Below are 21958 nucleotides of genomic sequence, written 5' to 3'. Positions count from 1 at the left end.
CTACAGATGTATTAGTTTGCATCATTAAAAACTTAGAAAACCCTCACGTAAAAAAGGAGAGATTCGCGGCATACTCTAAAACCTGGCCTGGCCCCACTGGCCTGGCCTCTATTTTGTCCTCTAATTTGGCTTCAAACCAAATTTTGGCCTGGCCTCAAAAGTTGACCTGGCCTCAAATTTGGCCTCTGTAAAAATTTTTGGCCTCACCCAAAAATAATTTCTTTTTCAGAATTTGATTGATTTTATTGATTTTTTAAATTAGTTTCAGTTTTTAAAGAACGAAACAGTTAAATAACATATTTCTGTTGATATGTAAATGGTTACTGTTACACCGAAACTTTCTGTTTTTAAATAAAAACGCCCAAAGTTTCCAACAAAGTTTATTTTGTATTCCCGTGTAACACTTTACACACAGGATCCGACTGAGTAACTAATTGAACACACAAATTCTACGCTAAATATTAAGAACTGCCCAACCTACAGACTGCCAATCACTGCTAAATTAACCCGTTAATTGTGAACACTATGAATTCTGCATTTTCTCATGGCCAGCACTTCGGACATTCAATCCCCCTGAGACTCGGGTGATAAAAGTCAGCAATGCTGATACAAGAGCTAAATTTCCCAGCAAAATCTTAATGAGCGGTCAAGACCTTATCACATAAACAGATCACTGCAGTCTGTAACTTAGAGCAATTACTACAAATCAACAAGATTAAGATAATATAAATCAAGCATTAATTATACAAACAATTTCACACAAAATTTCACTTTAACAGTTACATTGAAAATAATCATGTACTACCACCAATATGATTTATTTTATTGATTATCAATCGATCAGTGTACACTTATTTCATTTTATGATTTGATGACAGGTATTTCATACTGACACTACCAACACTCTTGCTTAATTATCTAGAAAAAAGTATCAGAGTTTATTTTGTGTTTTCCAATTTGTGCACATTGAAAAAATCTCTAAATCATGTCAAATGTCATTAATAGCTTTGAAAAAATCACCACTTGTTAAGTGATGAATCACCTGCACCTTTCACACACTGTATAGTGTTGTGTTACTGTTATGCTGCATCATCTTAAATGTGATATATGAATAAAGGCACCAAAGAATTTTTAAATAAATATACTACCATATACCAATCCCTTACCAAGATATTTATATTATACTGATTTGATTACTCTGTTAACAACTCATATGTACTTTAATCTCAGAACAGTTGGTATTTAAAGAAACTAGTATAAATAACATTATCAAATAATTTATAACTTTCTGTTCCTGTGTGGTAACACTGTAATTGGATATCTAATGACAAAAAATTCTGCAGCATGGTTCTTGACAGGAGATAAGGTTGAAGTTAATTAGTAATGAAATGTATATGTGCATAGGCTGTTAAGTCATCCATGATCCTGCTACAACTTTCACTATCTACAATTATCAAAACAAAAGTTGACTTTGATGATAGTTTATTAACGTTTGTGCTGTAAAACAATTGCATTCTATCAACCAGACCATTAGAACCCTATCATATGAAATGTGGCCAACTACTTGCAAATCATAATATTGACACTTTTTCTAACAGATTGTAAAAGTAGTCCACATTATCAAAGAGATTTTTTAAATTCTGAATAAAGAGTTTAAAAAACATGTAACAAGTGATACTTAAAATAGCAAATTTTAAATTCTTTTTAGTTCTTAGGTAATTACTACTCATCTGCATTTCTTTGTTGTCTTGATAATTTAAATTGATGTTCCTAAATGTTTTACTTTGTAACATCATCAATCCAACCAAGTCTTCAGAATTGCAACTGATCAATAGAAAATCAATAAAATAAATCATATTGGTGGTAGTGTATTATTATTTTAATGTTCACATCTACATTTTCAACAGAAATATATTATTTACCTGCTTAATCTTTGATAAAATGAAACCAATAAAAAAATAAATCAAATCAATCAAATTCTGGAAAACAGTATTTTTGAGTGAGGCCAAAATTGAGGCCAAAAATTTTTACAGAGGCCAAATCTGAGGCCCGGCCAACTTTTGAGGCCAGGACAAAATTTGGTCTGAAGCCAAATTAGAGGCCAAAATAGAGGCCAGGCGAACCTTGAGGCCAGGCCAGGCCAAAGGGGCTAGGCCAGGTTTTAGAGTATGCCGAGATTCGCGGGGAGGAGAAACTTTTAAATTAATTACCATCCTCTATATTTTGTTTTAAAACATGCCTAAAGTCCGTCCCACCAATCTGATTAAAATCAGCTGTTCTCATACGCTACTGTTTACGAATATGATGTTCGTAAGCGGTGGCGTATCAGAACAGCTGATTTTAATCAGATTGTCTGTCCCAAACACAAATTTCTGTTTGTTTGTACCATAACAAATAAATTTTTGATTAATTAAATTTAAAAAACACATAATTTTAGGGTAGTTTTTTCTTACTAATTATGCTCAGATTGAATATGTCTAACTTGAATCAAACACGACGTTTCAAATTGCTCTCTTTATTATGTAGGTTTTGGCCATTGTTTCAAAGCACAAGATTGAATTCTGTGATTTATGTCATAAAATTGAAGTGACCCTTTACTGTTTCGAACATTTGTAACATAATTAATTTTTATTATTATTTTATATTGATCTTTTTTAATATGAGGACCTTAATTTATCCATTTCAACAAAGATACAAAATTCAGAAAACGCCATTAATTTTTCAACTTACGTCATAATTTCATAATAAATATTAAGAATTCTGTAGAAAATTAGGTGAGAAAGGATTAAAAGTCAAATGGGTGTTAAAATCATGCAAAAAATGCAATATGTATGAATTTTTCCTTCTGTCTTCAATAATTCCTGCAGATGTAAAAAAAAGAATACATGTACTTTGAATATACACAATAATCAGAATGGATTCGAATTACCATACAGGCACGTGGCAACAGGAGGATGGGGGGCTGTTTTGAATATTAAGGTAAAAAACTAAAAACTCTAAGTATGTATTAACCTGGTTTGGAAATTTGAAAGTTTAGGTTTTTAAATAAAATATTTAAATTTTAATATACGAAACCAATTGAATTTTTGAAATTTAGAAATTTAAACAAACATCTTAACATTCTAAAATCCTTTTTCATTTTAGAAATTTGAATTGTTAAGTTTTACACGGACCCAAAATGCTCTTTTCAACTCACAGTATTCAACACACAGTACAACTCGTACCCTTACTTACCTTCTAATGCAAAATGATATTGTTATATAAACATTCTGATTGTACACCCAAGTATTTAAAAGATGCTTGAATTTGTTATTTTAGTAGTTTTTTTTTTAGATCGGGTCTTCCAACATTCTTTCGGAATATCCATGTTTACCATTTCGCTCTGTTATCAGCAGGACCAGTCTTTGTATTCATATTTCGCAGAATGTATTAAAATTTTTACATGAAATAAAGAAAACCCTAGGCATGACCTTCATTTGGAATTTAAAAATATCTCAGTGAACTTAAAATAAAATACACCACAGAATCTTAACTTTTTATTTCATTATTTTTATTTTACGAACCTATGAAAGATATCTCCTATCTTTCAGATATCTTACAAAAAATGTTTATCATTTTGCAAAAAAGAGAAGTTGCATGTGTTTTTTCATCATAAATAAAGATACATTTTATTCAAACATTAAAAACATACTTCTTAAGATTTATTTTAAAAAAAGTTTTTAAAATACGGTGTATCGAGACCTATTAAGAAAGATAATCACACCTATAACATGGCATAACATCCTTGTCCCAGCAGCCGAGACTAATCGATAGATCAGAACAATAAGTATATATAAAGTAAAACGTTGGATACAACTCAAACCAATTTTATTAGGTAGGGGAAACGCATAGTACGGAAGTTTTGGAGTGTTTTATTAGAAAATCCAGTTAAGGATATGCTACTGATGGACAATGAAACGAACTCGACATCACCTGATGATCCAGGAAACTCTACCGATTTTCATTATTACTTTTTTGAGGTAAGCATACTAGTATTTTTTTAAATTTTAGAAAAAGGGGGATTCCTTTAGTCTTGCCTAAATATAATTATTATGATTTTGAAAAAAGAAAAGAAACTTAGAACAGGGGAAAAATCACGGTGGTGAGATATATTAAAAATCTCCATTAAGAAAATCCATTTATTCAGTGATTACAGGAAATGATTTTAGATGAAATCAGGTTTCCGTAATAAAACCTTAAAACTCGATATTTCTCGTAACTTAGGAATGTACTGGCTTAACCATGAGATTGGATATACACTAATTCAATAAGAGATGATTGATCAGGAAGAGGCAGCCATGTTTTTGGGCACTTTAAAAAATATAAAGGAAAAGAAAATCAACGTTTATGCTACTTTTCTTACGGACCGCTCTCTGAGGACAAAATAAAATTAACAATTTAATAACCAAAATGCTTACTCATACATGGGGTGAAATTTAAAATGCATCAAAAAATAAATCTCTTTATAATTTAAAGAAACAGGAATTAAAAAAATTGAAGGAAGAAAAACATATGCACTGAAATGCGGACTAAAAAGATCCAAATGAATCATTTAACAATGATATTGAACTAGGTTATACTAGGTATCTCATTCCTGGATTCAATGAAGACTGCTTAGTTGGTGAAATCTTTGTTTATCAAAAGAAACTGCACAAAAAAAAAACGATCTGAAATAACGTTCGAATTATTTACAAATAATAAAATGCACAAAACACCCTGAGAGCCTACTTATAGGAATTGTACATGTTTACACGAAAGATAATTTCATTTTTTTTTCTAAATTAATAAAGCATATATTGATTATGAGAATTTGCCTACGAAAATAATTATTATGATTGTCTTTGAGCTTAATTATGAATGTAAATTGTTTTTGCAATTTAAAAAAAGGAATTTGTTTCAAATATTTTGTGTGAATGGGAAGAGAGGTCGTATCGTATATATATATATTTTTTATGAACTGACATAATAAAATATTGATTGATGAATTAAAACATATCGTATACATGTATTCATGCACATGCTCATGATTTTTTTTTCTCTTTGCTTAGATTTCCGAATTTAAAAAAAAAATCCGCAGAATGTTTTTGCTTTCTAAAATACTGTACATGCATTAGAGAAATGCATGAACATTAAGTGATATCAGATAAAACACCATCTGCTAGACAAAAATATCAGTTCCCAATGCTCTTTATTCATGATATTGGTGATTTACAAATATATACTGAGAGACGGTTGTCTGAGAAAATTTATATATTTTTTTTAGATTATTCATCTTTAAAGGAGTAAAATCAAGCTTCATTCTAGGACCCATAATCATTGAAGTCACGACTCTCGTTAGAAATGGGGCACTGTTACAACGCACTTTGAAAAATTACGCACTTTGAAAAATTTTTTCAAAGTGCGTTAATTTTTGGGACCAGGTTAACGCACTTTGAAAATTTTTCTCAAAGTGCGTTGAAAAATCAACGCACTTTGAAAAAATTTTTCAAAGTGCGTTAAGCTGTACATCATAATTTTACACCATGTAAACATTTAACACACTTTGAAAAAATTTTCATGAAACAAAAGGAATTAGACTTATATTTTAGAAATAGACAACAGTATTACCCCCTCGCAACGTATGATGGGATATAGTGATGCGATTATGTGTGTTATTACTACTTTATGTGTATGTTATTTTTTTCTGTGTGGAATTGACTTAAGTGTCAATGATATTTGAAAAAAAGAGCATTCTAAATACAGTATAAGCACTGTACAAGGAAGTCTGTAGTAAATCGAAATTTTGTTCTTTTAAATCTCAAAGTCTATTTATGTTCATTTTCAGGAAAATCAGAATATTAATTACATTAATTACATTTAATTATGTTAAGTACCTGTCTACTTTTCGATGTTAATTTGATACCATATCTGATAATCTCTCTGTTAACCTCCAGGTATTTAACTTACATGATATTTTCATAGGAATTGTTCATTTAACATGTATCTAATATCTTTTCTCATGTTTTACGCAAATAAATAAAGCATATATAAATTAATAAAATACAATTATTTAGTTTTAAATAGCTTTAAAATTGGTGAAAAATAAGCATTTTTTTTCGTTTTTTGTCTATAAACATAATGAAACACAAAAAGCTTTGGCATAAATTTGTAAAATGACAGTCCATATTATCTGTAAAAAGGAGTTTCACGGGGGGGGGGGGGGGGAGTTGTTTTAAAAATATTTTCAGTTTTCCGTTGATTTCTATTGTGGAAAACACAAGTTTTGCCAAAATTATAGAGTTATCTCTCTTTGGTATCCCAAATAAGTAAGGTTTTATGAAAATTCATATAAATATGTATAAAAATTTTGAGAATCATTCCAAGATGTTAACTTTTGAGAACTGACTTATAGATAGGCGGAAGAATAATACTATCGTTCGTAGTTCTTTACGACCTTGAATGTTGACCTTTTGACCCCAAATTCAAAAGGGGTCTTCCTAAGGCCACAGGGATTCTGTTATGTTAAATTTCATTGCAAAAGCTCAAAGATATCGTGTGGAAACGAAAGCGTTACAGAAAGACGGATGGACGGACAGCTAGACGGACGGACGGACAGGTAGATCCAAATTAATATCCCCAACTTTTCAAGCGGGGGACAAAAGGTATCAAATCAGGTTCAAATGATAAGTTATCATACTTAAGATTTGTAGGAATATTGATTAAGCCATGCAGAATTTTTTTTTCAAAGTGCGTTAATATGGTCCATATTAACGCACTTTGAAAAAATTTTTTTTTTTCAAAGTGCGTTAACCTGGTCCCAAAAATTAACGCACTTTGAAAAAATTTTTCAAAGTGCGTAATTTTTTCAAAGTGCGTTGCCACAGGGCACATTTTTTCTAACATGTTTAGGAGCTGTTTTGGAAAATTTTCAATTTTCTTTTTGCTTTGCATTTATCACTTAATAAATAAATTGACGGTATGTCGTTTTAATTCCCATTTAAGAATTTTTCACTCATAAAGAGACGTCACCATATACCAGTAAAAGGCTTCAAATTAAGACCTTTATTTGGCACTTAGGGCCATTGAGCAACGAGGATTCTTTATCCTGCCAATGCCTGCCTGACACAGGACCTAGGAATATAAGGCTTCATCTGAAGGACAACATCTTACACTTGAAAATATAGACAGCATGGTGAAGAAACAAAAGCTACCTATTCCTTATCGGTTGAATCGCCCGCGTATCGCAGTGGTTAGAGCGAAGTAAGGATTTGATCCTTAATTCGTGGGTTTGAATCCCACTGTCGGACGTTGAGACCGGTCCTTTGGATGAGACTGTACAAACCAAGGTCTCGTGTCGCAGTAGGTGCTGGCATGAAGAAGATCCCTCTCTGTTCAATGGACCTGAGTGCCAAATAAAGGACAAAATTTGCAGCTCTCCACCGGCAAGTGGTTGGGTCTCCATATGAGTGAAAAATTCTTGAGAGGGACGTTAAACAACATACTTACACTCACTCACTCGACTTACAATGTAAGTGAGTCGCAGTCGAGATTCGAACACATGACCTTCCCATCACGAAGTACTAACTATTTAGAAATAAAGGCAAAGAAACAAATTTAACATGAGTTTTAGTTTTTCACATCTTTACCCTTGATGGACAAGGGAGATGATTGACAAAGGCAAGTCGATGCATCAAATGTTGAAAAGATTTTATAATAATATTAAATGATAAAACTGCGTTAACTCAGCATGATTTCTCTGTAATTGAATCAATACATGCAAGCTCTCCAAACAATTTTCTCATTGAAGTTTAAAACCATGTACACAAACCATTAAATGCTTTTGGGACCTTCTGTAGAGCAAGAGTCAACTATCGAGCTCAAAGCGTCACATTAAAGAGCACAGAATTGTACAAGAGCAAATACTAGAGATAAAGAGACAAATTCATTAATTGAAAGAGGGCAAATGATGTATACATTAAAGGCAGTCACTGTGGTCGATGTTGCGTTTAATCTTTTATCAAAACCGGTATGATTTCTCACTGAACTGGTCTCTAAAGGAATCCAATCGACACATTTTCATTTTTTCCTCATAGTGAATGCTATCACAGAGATATTTTTTGAAACCCGTTAAATGAATCCAGGGCACTTTTGTCATAATGAACATGCATGTTTCGTTGTAACTAGTCCACCAATCAATGAAAACATTTTGAGAGACATGTACCAGTAAAGCTGATGACATTTCAATAATATGCAGGGAAAGGAGACTTTTTGATTAAATTATCAAACAATAATTTTCTGACTCTTCAGAGACAAAGATAGTACTATAGAGTTCAAACCACCAGAATTTAACGTACTGGAACAATATTGACAGTTTCAGACTGACTTGAGACAATGTCATAGCCAGTGCTATAACTTTAATTTCTGTTCTGTTGAACTTCATAAATAAGTGCATTTATTTATTTGTAAAACTTTGTTCGAATATTTTTCACCTTACCATTTGCATATTTAAAATGATAACTAAAGTTTTGTTGAGTATTTAGTTAAAAATTGAAGAAGGTTATGAACTTTCATATTTCATTTCGAACCTTTGTAATTGAACTTGATGAAACATGACAACACGATGTCTTAATTTTTTTTAATATCTCTTTATTCGTGGCAATATGTTATTATATAATAATCTTCTGCATACGGGGTCCATGTCTTCGTGCTGATGCGATTCCCAAGGGAAAGTTCTCAAAACCCAATGCAACAGTCTAAATGAGGCAAACAACTAACAAATGCTAGTAAGTTGATAATACAAGAATTTTATCATTGTCGTTAAAAGTCAATATTTTGCAACTTATAAGGTCGAGACAACGATCTTATTTACAAGTAGGATCCGTATTTTGTGAAAAAAAAAATTTGAGTGACATCTTTCTTAAAAATTCTCAAGCTTTTATGTTCACTTTGAATTGTCTTTATAATATTTTTAATTCGATCATCCCAAAGAGCATGTGGTTTGTGTGATCGGTCTGCAAAGAATGCTCGTTCATCAATGGCACCTCTCCTCTGTTTTCAGAGGTCGGTGTTGGATATGCTCACAAATTGCATTGTTTTAATGGACGTTGACAGTTATTGACAATTAATTTAACATTTCATGTGCAATGAAATATATTGAGATAACGAACAGTATTCAAGCTCACAAGTCCAAGAACAATCAGAATAGTAGCAGAGCAACTACGGGCCTCAAACATCAGAAGTGGGATCAGGTGCCATGGAGGAGTGAGCATCCCCTCCATGTATCATACTCTGGGGTATCTTTTATCTCAAGTTCACCTGGATATACGAGTAGTATCTTATCGACATAAGAATGTATATACCCATTGCTAATTGACAATATGTCGTCGATATATCTAAATGTCGAGTTGAAGGTCACAGCAATTGTTTGCTTCTTTTCGCGTATAAGATTTTGGACAAAATAATTTTTATATATATTTAAAGAATCTTTACATGAAACTTATTTTCGATAATTGTAAGCGCAGCGCATTTTCATCAATCCCTGTAGACACCTTTGCTTCCATCGCTAGAATGGAGATTCAGACATCGTCTGATCCCAATATGATAGCCATTGACTTATTCATTGGAATATATCATTTATATTTAAATTTATGTTTATATTTTTTCTTGTTTAAAGTATTCTTTCCTATTTTCATCTTCTTTATTACCCTGATTCCTAACAAAAATATGATTCAAGAACAAGGGACACTTTTTTGATTTTACAAAGGATTGTTATTTTGTTACTTGAAAAGGTAAAGAAGCAAGATTTTTGATTTTTTTTGTACAATTCTAGCATATTGAAAATAAGCTAAACAAATCAAAGAAAAACTATGCTTTCTCACAAGATCCATCGAGAAAGTAATCAACTATTTTGATCTTTAGCGACATCTTTCCTTAATTGTAAAAAGAAGTGCATGGGGGAATTTTCCTACCCACGTTTAATTTTTCTCTAATGCTGAAAAATCTATTATTATATTCGTCTTTTTGCCTTATACATTTATAACGATTATCCTCTGTTTGGTTCTTTTAGCTCTAATAGTTTACTACCGTTATGTTTTAACTATTGGTATTTTATGAAAAGGAATAAATTAAGATACATACATCTTAACGATTTTTTATATGAAATTTGCTGCTCTGTTACAACGCACTTTGAAAAATTACGCACTTTGAAAAAATTTTTCAAAGTGCGTTAAAATTTGGGACCAAGCTAACGCACTTTGAAAAAAATAATTTTTTTTCAAAGTGCTTTAATATCGACCATATTAACGCACTTTGAAAAAAATGTAAAGATTGATCAATATTCCTTCAAATAATCGGTATGATAAATAACATAACTTTCTTATGATAAAGTCACTGTGGGACCTGAGATATTGACGTTTTAATTATTTAAGGTTTTGATAAAATAAAAGGGAAAATTAAAGGGTCTTGAAAAAAGTGTGACGATTGTTTAAGTTCACTAATTCGTTTCTTCTTCCTTTATTTTAAATTCTAGTCTTTGATAAGTAGATGTAAAGGTGTATAGGGGGCACTAACTGAGGACAGTTTCAAGCAATTTAACATTCTTCATAATAAAAAGGGGACAATTTGATTGTTCAAAACTATGAAAATTCTTCCTCTCTCATACGTTTTACTGTACTTAAAAATTTCTTGTTTTCATCTGTTTTAATTAACTCATTTATTATTGAAAGTTTTCAACGTCATACCAGTAAGGTAAATACATAATTATATGAATGCTTTGAGTATATCATAGCCATCGAGACTGGGCGAAGGGCCAGGGGAGGGGATGGGGGGCTAAGCCCCCCACTTATTTTCACCTTTACTCGAATAAGTCGTATAAGCATTGAAAATGCAGAGTACCCTTTTTAGGTTTATTGCTCCCCTCCTCCGTTTGTTACCGACACCTATGTATTGGAAAGATAAAGATTTGGACTGAGGGATCTTATACCCGTCTTCTCCTCTTTTCAACGGGAGTAAATCAATTCATTTTTGAGGTTAGGGTTAGGCTTAGTTTTTTGAAAGATAAATAACAAATAAAATCTTTCCATGACTAAAATATGATTTTTTTTTTCAAAGTGCGTTAAGTGTCTCCATGGTAAAATATATTGATGTAGACTCTTAACGCACTTTGAAAAAATTTTTCAAAGTGCGTTGAGTTGGTCCCAAATTCAACGCACTTTGAAAAAAAATTTCAAAGTGCGTTGATTTTGTCCCAAAAATTACGCACTTTGAAAATTTTTTTCAAAGTGAGTAATTTTTTCAAAGTGCGTTGCCACACTGCTCCTTTCTGTCATCTTCAGACGATTTCTTCTTACTCCTCTATGAAAAAAATGAGCTAATATGCTCTTAATATTGATATTGAAATTCAGTTTAATATGAATTTGGTCGGATAGAAATACATAGTATTGTCAAAATATAATCATATTAAACCGTTCATAACAATACAAATCAAATTTAATTGAAAATGAATTAATTTGAAATTCAAAATGCTGTACTTTATATGTATATTTTAACTGAAAAGTTTAAAACCGTGATGTTTATATTGGTCTTTTGTAAGAAATTCTGATATTCACAATCGACGGCTATATATGACGGCTCTTTTGCTATGTATACTTAGCTCAACAGAAATATTTTACACGATGATAATGGATGATTTCAAACCCCTGATTATCCTGTCTAGGACGGGAACACCCTACCTTCAGTCTCTCTCTTTACATCTTCACCAACTCTGGCCAAGTTTTCCTGTCGACATTTTATAATTATCCTTCTTTTTTGATTCCTAAAAAAAATAAGAATGCAAGGAGATACTACCTTTTTTTTAAATGATGCTCAAGTAATTCTACCTCCAGACATCAGTGATATTTAATGTGTGTGCCCCTAACATTACCTATAACTACTATTATTAAGGTTTCCTTTTCTCTCTTCAATGCATAACGCAAGCGTAAATAACAAAGGAAGTCGTCGACTGTAAAAGTCAGTACTAGTGCTTCTAGCAAAAGTCCATTGATTAATCACATATTGGTGAAAACATTCATATATAAAAATTATTAAAACAATTTTGGTGATATTTTCTTCCCGAGAAATAAATACATTAAAACATACGCGTGTGTAACAGTAAGCAAGAAAAACTGTTCATAGACAAATAGTTGCTGTTTTATTATCTAAACAAGCTGTGAAAAATTATTAAAATGAAATATATAGAGATAACGCACAACATTCAAGCTCAAATGCCCATTAAACAAAACAGAAGCAGAGCAAAAAGGATGAATTTAACATCAGGCCTCAGGATCATGAAACAGGCTTAGACTTAAGTCAAATTTTTTTATCACTTGTAAAATGTTTTATTCATTATGAATTAATTTCCAAATTTGCAAAAGAACAGCTTATTTGTGAATCAGTATGGAAACTTGTTTTAATTTTGATCCAATTAACTTCCACAACATTAAAGAAACATGAAGATTTTGACTTAAGCTTAAGATGCTTCATGATCCTGGAGCTAGAAGTAGGAGCAGGTGCCAAGGAGGAGTGAACATCCCTTGCCGACTGGTCACACCCTCAATGTGCTCCTTGTTATGGAAATAATCCGTCAACAATTACATGTCGAATCTTAATTCGAGGCAATATTGAGGGTAACTGTTAATTGACCCTGATATATATCCATAACTGATAAGACATAATTGATAGTTTTGTACTAAAAGTGAAAGAAACAGTAATTTACGAAATTTCAACTTTTTCTGATTATAATAATCAATTGAATATAAATACCGATACTGATGAGGAGCAAGTTATCTTAAATCACACGGTCTCTTGATTCCCTCTATATTATCAAAAGCAATTTGAATATCATTCGTTAACAGCAAATTCTTCATTACAAAGAGCCGCGGGGAATGTTTATGGTTTCACATGAAAATGAAATGATCTTCCCTAAACTGCGTTGTCAAAAACCATAAAACAAAGAGAATGAAGCAAATAAAAACAGTACTTTGTAGATTGTTTACATTTTAAAATTAATTTGATATTAATTGAAAAAAAGATTTTATTATCTCACAATGCCGAACGCCTTGGGAAAGAGAATCGTTTTAGGCATGGGATTGAATTTGTTCAGACACGGTAATAGAGATACTTAATTCTTTCCAATTATCTTAATGGTCTGCAAGCAAACAAAATAAGCATATCATCTATATCATAGAACAGGCATGTCTGAGAGAACATGATATGACCAACTTTACTGCAGTGATGGACCATTGCTATACATTTTCCAAATCATTTTATTCAATTACCCCATTTTTGAAACATAAAACAAGTGCCTAAATTATCAAGGAAAATTAATATGATATTAATGATATTATGCAAACAATCATTTTTCTCTTGCATTTTATATTTTTTCCTTGATTCACATTTCAGTCTCAGCCTAGGCTATTTTGCGTATGACTAATTAAAGTAGGGATGTCAAAATTGTCAATAATTGATATTCGAATATTCGATAGGAGTATTCGAATATATTCGAATATTCGATAAAATAAATACATCTTGCATTATTAAATACAATGTATATATCTTCACTCTCCTGTCAAACAGTATAGGTTTTTGCCATTATTTTGGAATAAAAACTCATGTAGAGTTCAAAAAATGCACTACAATTATGTATTTTTTTGAATTATTGAATAGTATACATCCAAAATGTAATGATTGTTTTTTTTATTGAAAATTCAAAAGATTCTTTAGTATGTTCCAGATTAATTGATCGTCTTACTAAAGTCTGCACTGATAACTCCTACAAATTTATGCCAAGCAGAACAATTATCTAACGGTGAAATATAAAAAGCAATTACTTTTTGCAAATTATAATTTCCTGATAATGATTTTTAATGATATTTAGATAAATAAGAAGTCTGTGTGTTTACTGTAAAACTGGGTCCTTACAATAATAAAAGCTGATTGTTAGTACTGAACACTATTATACCACTAATTAAGTGAACAAATAAATAAACTACTCTTAGATACACACTTCATACCTTTAAGGTAATCCAAGAGGAGTGTTTTTTTTTATTTTGTACAAACTTGATTCAATTTCTAATAAAACCTTCCAGGTTTTTCTCTTTTTTAATGCTTGTATACTTAAAAACGAATATTCGAATCATAAATTCATATTCGAATATCAACTCATCGAATGAATATTCGAATATTCGTTGACATCCCTATATTAAAGTAAAAATACAAGGAAGATTATAATTGATTTGATTTGAACATATTTTATTATGTAATCAATACATAAAGGGATTGGGCAGAAAGCATAACCTATATACGCCCTCTCCACAGATTATAATTATAAATTATTATTAAATTATACTTATAAATCCAGTAAAGAAACAAAGTCAAAGAAATGGGAAAGGAAGGATAAGGTGACTTTGAGAAGTTAGCGTCCCTTGTCGATTGATCAGGTAAATAGAGTATTTCGTAGTCAAAATAAGAATAAAAAGTATAGCCTAATTATACAAAATGTATGAAAATATTAAATATACAAGCCTATGTTTGTAAACATTTCATTACAATGACAATGGGATAAGCAATATTCTTGCCTTTTTCCTGCTACCCTTGCTTTCGAACCACTGCAACAAAATCTAACTGCCTTTTTCCAATGTTACAGAGGTTTTTTGGCATGACGTCACTACAAAATTAAAAAAAAGTATTAGAGAACAACAAATTACAGAACACAGAGTGAAATTGACATCTTTGTGACTGTACCATTCTTTTTCTTTAATAATATGGTTTCTGAGACGAAATCACAGCATCCAAGGCGTAATCTTTATTCATTAAGTTCAAGTCAGTTGTATAATTTCCTAATTATAAGCAGCAGGAGGACGTCGTTAGTATCTCAAGCTAATAAGAATCATTTATTCACTGAGATCATTACAGCACACTGCAGTATGAATCACATTTAAAGTGCAACATCAGTTGTTTTTTTTGTTTTTGTTTTTAAATATCTGCACGTTTTTCCACGTGAAGTGATATTATTCTGAATTAAAATATCGACAGTAGAAGAAATCGTTAGTTGATGTTCCCTTGATGACAACAAATTTTGTGATTAGAATTAGATTCATGCTGATTATCGGTTCTCGTTTCGGTTCTAGGCACCTCAGAGACCATCTAGGTTCAGATTCGCAGGTTAATCTGATTTTTTTGATAACTGAAGAACGGTTGAATTAAGTGCAAAACATTTTTCAAAAAAAATTATTGTTTGAAATTACTTTTCTTATACATTTAATTTGTCCGAGAAGTTTGGAATCACTTTAATTCGTGGGGGATCAATGTTCGTGGGAAAGCAATATATTTTATACAATTGATTCAATGAATAAATTTGTTCACAGGAGAAAGGTTTGTGGGATGTAAATTTATGGGAAAGGACGACCCATAATATTCATTAGCACGAACAATGATAATATGGCAATTTTTCTCTTTTTTATTCATTTATCTACCTATGAAATCAACAATAATGTCATTGGTCATCTGCAAATGTATTTTGATAAAAACATTTTGATTCTACAATCAAGTACTCCAAGTTGTTTGAGTATCTGATTGACAACTTCAGTCGTCAATCAGGTGATGGAATTTCCATGATTGGTCTTTGCTCCCATTTATTAACAGACCTAGTTTCGTATTCATATGAAGCAGAATTAATAAAAAGAAATCTTATACGTGAAAAGAATAAATCTCTCATTGTTGCCTTCAATTCGCCATTTAAATATACCCTTTTTTATCTTTTTTTTTAATTCATGAACAGTATTCATCCCTTTCTTTATTTTGCTGATCTAAAAAAACAAAAAAAGCTTTGAACTCGAAGTAAAAAACGACAGGCTCTAACACATCTGTATCATATTTGAATGTTTTCAAAGAAAAGACAACGGAGACAAATTAACAACTTAACATTTTGATAAATGTGAGGGTTTTCTCTTATTCATTTAACAATATACCTCAATCACTGCATATTAATTCGATATACCAGAGCGTGTTATACATAAAACTATTATTGGAACTAGGCACGCTATTGAGAAAATATTTTATGAAACAGTGATATTTGTTTAACAGTCTCGTTTAATGTCGATATTTTTCCAAATTCCATTATCGATACAATGACTTTATAAACAATTACAATCTCTCGTTAATTCATATATTGAATGACACGTTCCTTATGTCGCCTAACGTGGCACCTGATCCCTCCTCTGATGTTTTAAAAGTCCGTGCATACTCTGCTCCAAATGTGTATTATAGTTTGTTATCATAATTGTTTGTTTCATAATAAAATACAAAATAATAATAAAGTTGATAATACATGTATAAAAAGAATAATTTTCTTAAATGTTCACAACAAACAAAAGTGTTGTGTTTAATATTAAACAAAGGATGGAATGAAAACAATATCACGTCATTCGAAAAAGAATGCTCAGTATAAAGTTTTCTTCATTTATTATGAAGATTATAAGTAACAAAAGAATCTTATTGCAATTTACTCAGCGTAATTCATGAGTTCGTCTTTCATCGGTTATATTATAATTTGTAGCTCAAAATGTATCTCTATCAGTGTTCATTCTTGGTGGTGTTGATGACCTAAAAAAGTCAATATTTTACCCCACTGATTAAAGTGCCAGATGGTAGAAGGAAAAATGTTTTCCCCTTAGGAAGTAGTAAAATCTTAAGCTTTTATCAATACAAATCTTCTTTCTCCATATGAAATCATTATAGCTATTTAGGCGTGTTAAGTCTCTTCACAGCTGCTTTAATTACGAAATACGTGTATAGGTCACAGATATATTTTTTCAAATAATAAAAAATTCAATATATATTTTTTCATCCCGAACAAAAATTGCATTGAAGTGATTTATTTTGCCAATTACATCTTAATATGCATTATCTATGACGTTCTTCTCGAACATCAATTAAAACTAATATCAATTTAAATGTGTTGTTTCTAAATGAATCTTTATCAGTAAATTCATCAGCATGACCTCATTATATTTATTACGTTTGACACCCAGGTAGTAAGTGCAATAAAGTGCTTTTGTAAACCATTATCACGATATGGGACTCTCATTAATGGATTTCCTGTGGAATTTGTTGAACTTGTGTGAATGACTTTCAAGACGAAATGTAATTATCAGATTCAATTCTGAGACCCATTGGTTTAACATTATATAATCCTATTTGTTTTGCTATGTCCTGCTCTCTTGTGAAAAAGTGAATTTCAATACTTTTTTGATTCAACAATTCGGAGAAAAAAATACAAACAGTTTAGCATTCCTGATAGAAATACCATACTTAATTACAACCAATGTATTCAGCCTCAATAAAGGGTAATATATGTCAATTAAGAAAAATTATTTTGAAGAAAACTGGGGTAAGTCCTACAACATTTGTTTTTGTAATAAGGAACATTATTAGTGACAAAATAATTTAGGAATTGCATTTCTAGACTCCGAGCCAAACTCTTAAATATCTATAAAATTAATTTTTTTTTCGTTATTGAAATAAAGACAATATTTTTAACACCTTAACAAGTTTTCTATTACAATTCTTTGAAAAGACAGAAAATTCTTGTTGCCTTGCATTATCTTTGAGGTTGTAACATTAAAGAACAAATATAACATATTCACAACCACTAATAAGAAGGATGGGTCTTTCAGAAATTCAATTTCAAAGACGACTTCCTATCTTTAAATATCATTCTTCCTAAGATCTCCAGGAAACTACGCAAAATCTTGGCAAATATATGTAATTGCGATGTGAAAAAGGAGTGTTGTCGTCAAAGTACGCAATTCTGAGAGTTCAAATGGTTGATTGAATTTATATAAATGTCAAATGAAAGAAATTTGAGAAAATAACGAACAGACAACCTATAAACCATGACCAGGAAAAACAATACTTTAATTGGCATCAGTATCAAAGGGATATCAATCAAAGAGAGTATAAAGTTATCAATTGATTACAACATTGAAAAAAAGTAATTAAAGTGACTTACAAAGACATTTTACTTAGAAAGACGAAAAAGTGGGTGGAGTTGTTTGAAATCTTCTTAATAAGATTTGACAATATACTTGTATGTTATTTTTATGCTTTTAAAAGGCTTCCTGGAATCCGAATCTCTAAATAATAATGCGAAGATATGACTTTACTTTACTGAAAAATTTGGAATAATAATATAATTAATTTGTCTGTTTCTTGCATTCAAATGAAATAAAACTTTTTTCTCAACTGTTGAAATATCAAAATGTTAATTTTCTCTTATTAATCCTCATAAACAATAAATGTTTTCTTCTTTTGTTTTGCCAAAATGCTTTAGGATCGATCTTTCTTTGGCTCTATCCTATGTGTGTGCTTTGAAACGGTCTTTCAGACAAATTGTCTCTATTCTTCCTCCTTCTTAATCATTTCTTATCATTTATAATTCAATAGAGTCTTACAAGGCGCTTACAATCTATAACCAATTAAGTCTTTTGCACTCATCAATCGTAACTACAGATTTGAACCCACTTAAAGATTCATTGAGTAAAGTAATTCTGAAGGATTTTATAGCCCCTTTAAGAATAGCTAGACAATCACTCGCAGATAAAATTTGTTCTTGTGCCTGAGATTTTGACCTCATAATAAATTAAAGGAATCCATTTATTTCCCATTGATTTAAATTTGGTATTCCTCATAATGATAAAGACTTTGAGAGATAATTATGTTACTACACTCTTGACAAAGTTTGACTAACAAGGAGTGCTGAAATGCCTATATCTTCAAGTGTATAAAAAATAGAATTCAATATTTGTGATCTAAGTATGTAGAGCAAAGTTCATAATATTGAATGCTATGAAATTATATGTAAAAAGTTTTCTGCGAAAAAAATAATTGTGGACATGCCCCCCCCCCCCGCATTTCTATGGGTTTTACTTCCACTCAGTTTTAATGCATTGGTCGGTGTTGTCATCGAGCCAAACATCTGGTTAATATCATGGAATATAAAAATCTTTTTGATATCTTTGTCTGTTTGGATTTGAGAAATAGAAATCAATTTAAAAACAAAACAATGATGATGAAAATGAGCCCGTTGACAATATTACTTCTTTTGTGTGAACCAGAATTCATATATTAATAAAAAATAATTTCTGTGTTAACGTATACTCTAGTATTTTTAATATAAAAAATGATTTAGGACTTTTATACAAAGTACAATTTGATAATTGCTTCTGAAATTGGTTTTCTTGACGGAAAACGTAACTGTAATTTACAATGTATCTATCAAAACACGTGTTTTTAAAAATATATTAATGATCTTGCGATACCATTATTTAACAATAAGATCGATTTTCTGTAAGCCTATAATTGAATAGAGAAATTCTGAAACACATACCTTTAACGTACATGTATTTACCGTAGTCTGACTAAAATTCTTTTGCTGCTTCACAGTCTTTGTTGACAATTGGCATAGCTAACAAAGCACACCTCATTTGAAAAGTTGATTTGATATTAATTTAGCTTGGAAGTTATATTGACTAGCTAAAACATCCATTCCAACTTGTCGAGGTACAAGCTTGAAGTTTACATATTTTGACCAACTGTCATACGGATTTCATCAAGAATTACAGTTTTATTCATTAGAAAAACTAACGATAAATATTAAAAAGTGAATATTACGAGGGGTGATCAAAAAGTTTGCGAACAAAATGAATAACGTCCATAAAACATATAAAATAAGGTTTCAGTGTTCATTATTTTTTAAAGTATCCCTCTCTGATTTTAATGCAAATCTGCCAGGATTCTACACATGCGCGAATCACGTGATCCAGGCGTTCACGCGACATGCCCTGAAGCATTCTGTTCACAGACGCCAAAATATTTTTCCGAATCATATTTCATACCATGAAAGTTGATTTTCATAACAAGAACGGTCCATTTGTCAGAAATGACCAACTCTAGGAGATTGGATGGTTGGATACTGATATCCTTTCCCAGAAAGAACATGCTGCAAGTGACCATCACAACCCGAGATCTCTATCTTAGGAACGTCGTTTATCAAATACGGATATAGTTTTAGGGGCCATCTTTTTATCATATTTAATATGTTAAAAGTCAAAATTAAAAGATACTTTAATTAGAGATTTAATAATAATATTATTGTTAAGATATTCAACCATCTTTCGAGCTTTAACTTCGCAATCTTTCATAACAAATTGCCTAACAAAAGACACATACCTTTCCCCAGCTTGCTTTCGCTGGGGTACAATACAAACATCATTTTTAACCATCTCCCTTCCTTCACTAAAACAATCAATTTTATGATTAAATGTCTGGAAAGCCTATTGTCTTCATAAACCTTGTACAAATTATTATAAGATACTTCACAGGAATTTCCAAGTTATACGTTAAACTTTACAGCCGTTCCTTGCTCGAGTAAGACTGAGACAACTTTTTTTCGTCACGATTAACCTACATATTGACGTCATTTTCACATTGTGATGTCACAATGATGGAGAAAATCATTACTTTTCATATGCTATTTATAGAACAAGTGCATCACTATAGGTGTGTCAAATTTCTGATCTGAATCGTGGTTTTGAAAATATAGAGATAGTTCGCGAACTTTTTGATCACCCCTCGTAATGACGCACAATCAAATCACTGGACCCCAAGTACACTGATACTTGCGAGCTCAACGAAAATTTTAACCGAAAGTAGTAATTGCCATTATGAACAAAAGAATACAGACGGCCTCTGTAAATGATCTACCAATCCTCTTTATCTTCCTACTAAAATATTCATAGCGGTAAGGAGAAAACTTCAGGAGTACTGAACAAGTATTGTAAATCAGATGTGGACCTTATTTTCTTTAAAGGTGCAATGGTACTTTCCATGAACCTGTAATTATACATTATTATTTACATTTTAATCGTATAAGTGATGTTTACTTAAATAAACATTCTAGCTGCAGATATGAACATAAATAGTTCTTTAACAAAAAGTTCCTTCAAAAAGTTGCATGCAGATGCACTAACTGGCAGACATTGACTTAATAAGTGCTAAATTTTTTTCAAAAATACGGTCAAAAGACGAACCTGTGAAACATTCCTACTGTTGAGACTGTAGATATCAAATATCGATCTACACTGACCAATACATTAGCAATAGTTCCAAAGCAGAAGAAAAATGTCTGTTTTATGAAGTCAACAATAGTATGATTAACGTCAGATTGTGTCAAAGTCAACCCGACTGTCTGCAAGCAAGCACAGAATCGCATCTTTTGTTCTGTAATATCTATTATCAATACCATAGAACAATATCGGTATACGAATATGCACTTAATGTACATCAATATTCAATACGGAGACCAGAGGTCAATTTTTGTAGTGTATTAATATCCTGTAGCATTTTACATGCCATTTTATTTATAAAAGTAATCAATGCAGATTGAGAGCAGAGCAAATACAGATATTTAAAAACAGAAGAGGTGAAAGAGGTGAGATCAGGAGACAAAATGGAGTAAGATTCCCTTGACGACTGGTCAAATATGTCGTGTGCTCCTTGTCTTCCTTGAAAAAAAGAGGACCATTAACTGTAACAAATAGCATGTAGTATGAAAAAGTCAATCATTTTTGGATTTAACGATGGAATAAAATTCAAATAACAAGGTCATTTATCGACCGAAATAATTGCAAAATGTTGACTTCAAGCGATAAAAATTACGAATCAAATTTACATAAATAGTAATTATTAATCTATATTGAGTTATATAATTATTTCATGAAAATAGAGGTTTTCAGGCCAACAGTTAATTTTAAAATGATAGTAGGGAACGTTTTGTTGAAGCATTAACAATGTTTTAAGAAAAAATAAATGCATGCAGCTTTCTAAAAATGATTGATTGATTGAT

At 31.1% G+C, this 21958-nt stretch overlaps 1 protein-coding gene across 1 annotated transcript in view; it reads left to right on the top strand.

The window, feature by feature from the left end:
- The first annotated feature begins 3915 nt into the window (after positions 1 to 3915).
- Positions 3916 to 21958, top strand: part of LOC134268355 (cardioacceleratory peptide receptor-like) — a 37939-nt gene continuing 19896 nt past the window's right edge. Inside the window, exon 1 of the mRNA XM_062750594.1 lies at positions 3916 to 4019. Coding sequence (XP_062606578.1) covers positions 3936 to 4019 — 84 coding nt within the window. The 5' untranslated portion in view covers positions 3916 to 3935. The remainder of the gene's footprint in view (positions 4020 to 21958) is intronic.

This window comes from Saccostrea cucullata, unplaced genomic scaffold, assembly GCF_032062105.1.
Source record: "Saccostrea cucullata isolate Sc308-1 unplaced genomic scaffold, CSIRO_AGI_Scuc_v1 ctg2336, whole genome shotgun sequence".
In the NCBI taxonomy this organism is placed as follows: domain Eukaryota; kingdom Metazoa; phylum Mollusca; class Bivalvia; order Ostreida; family Ostreidae; genus Saccostrea; species Saccostrea cuccullata.
This window is presented reverse-complemented; position numbering and strand designations above follow the sequence as displayed.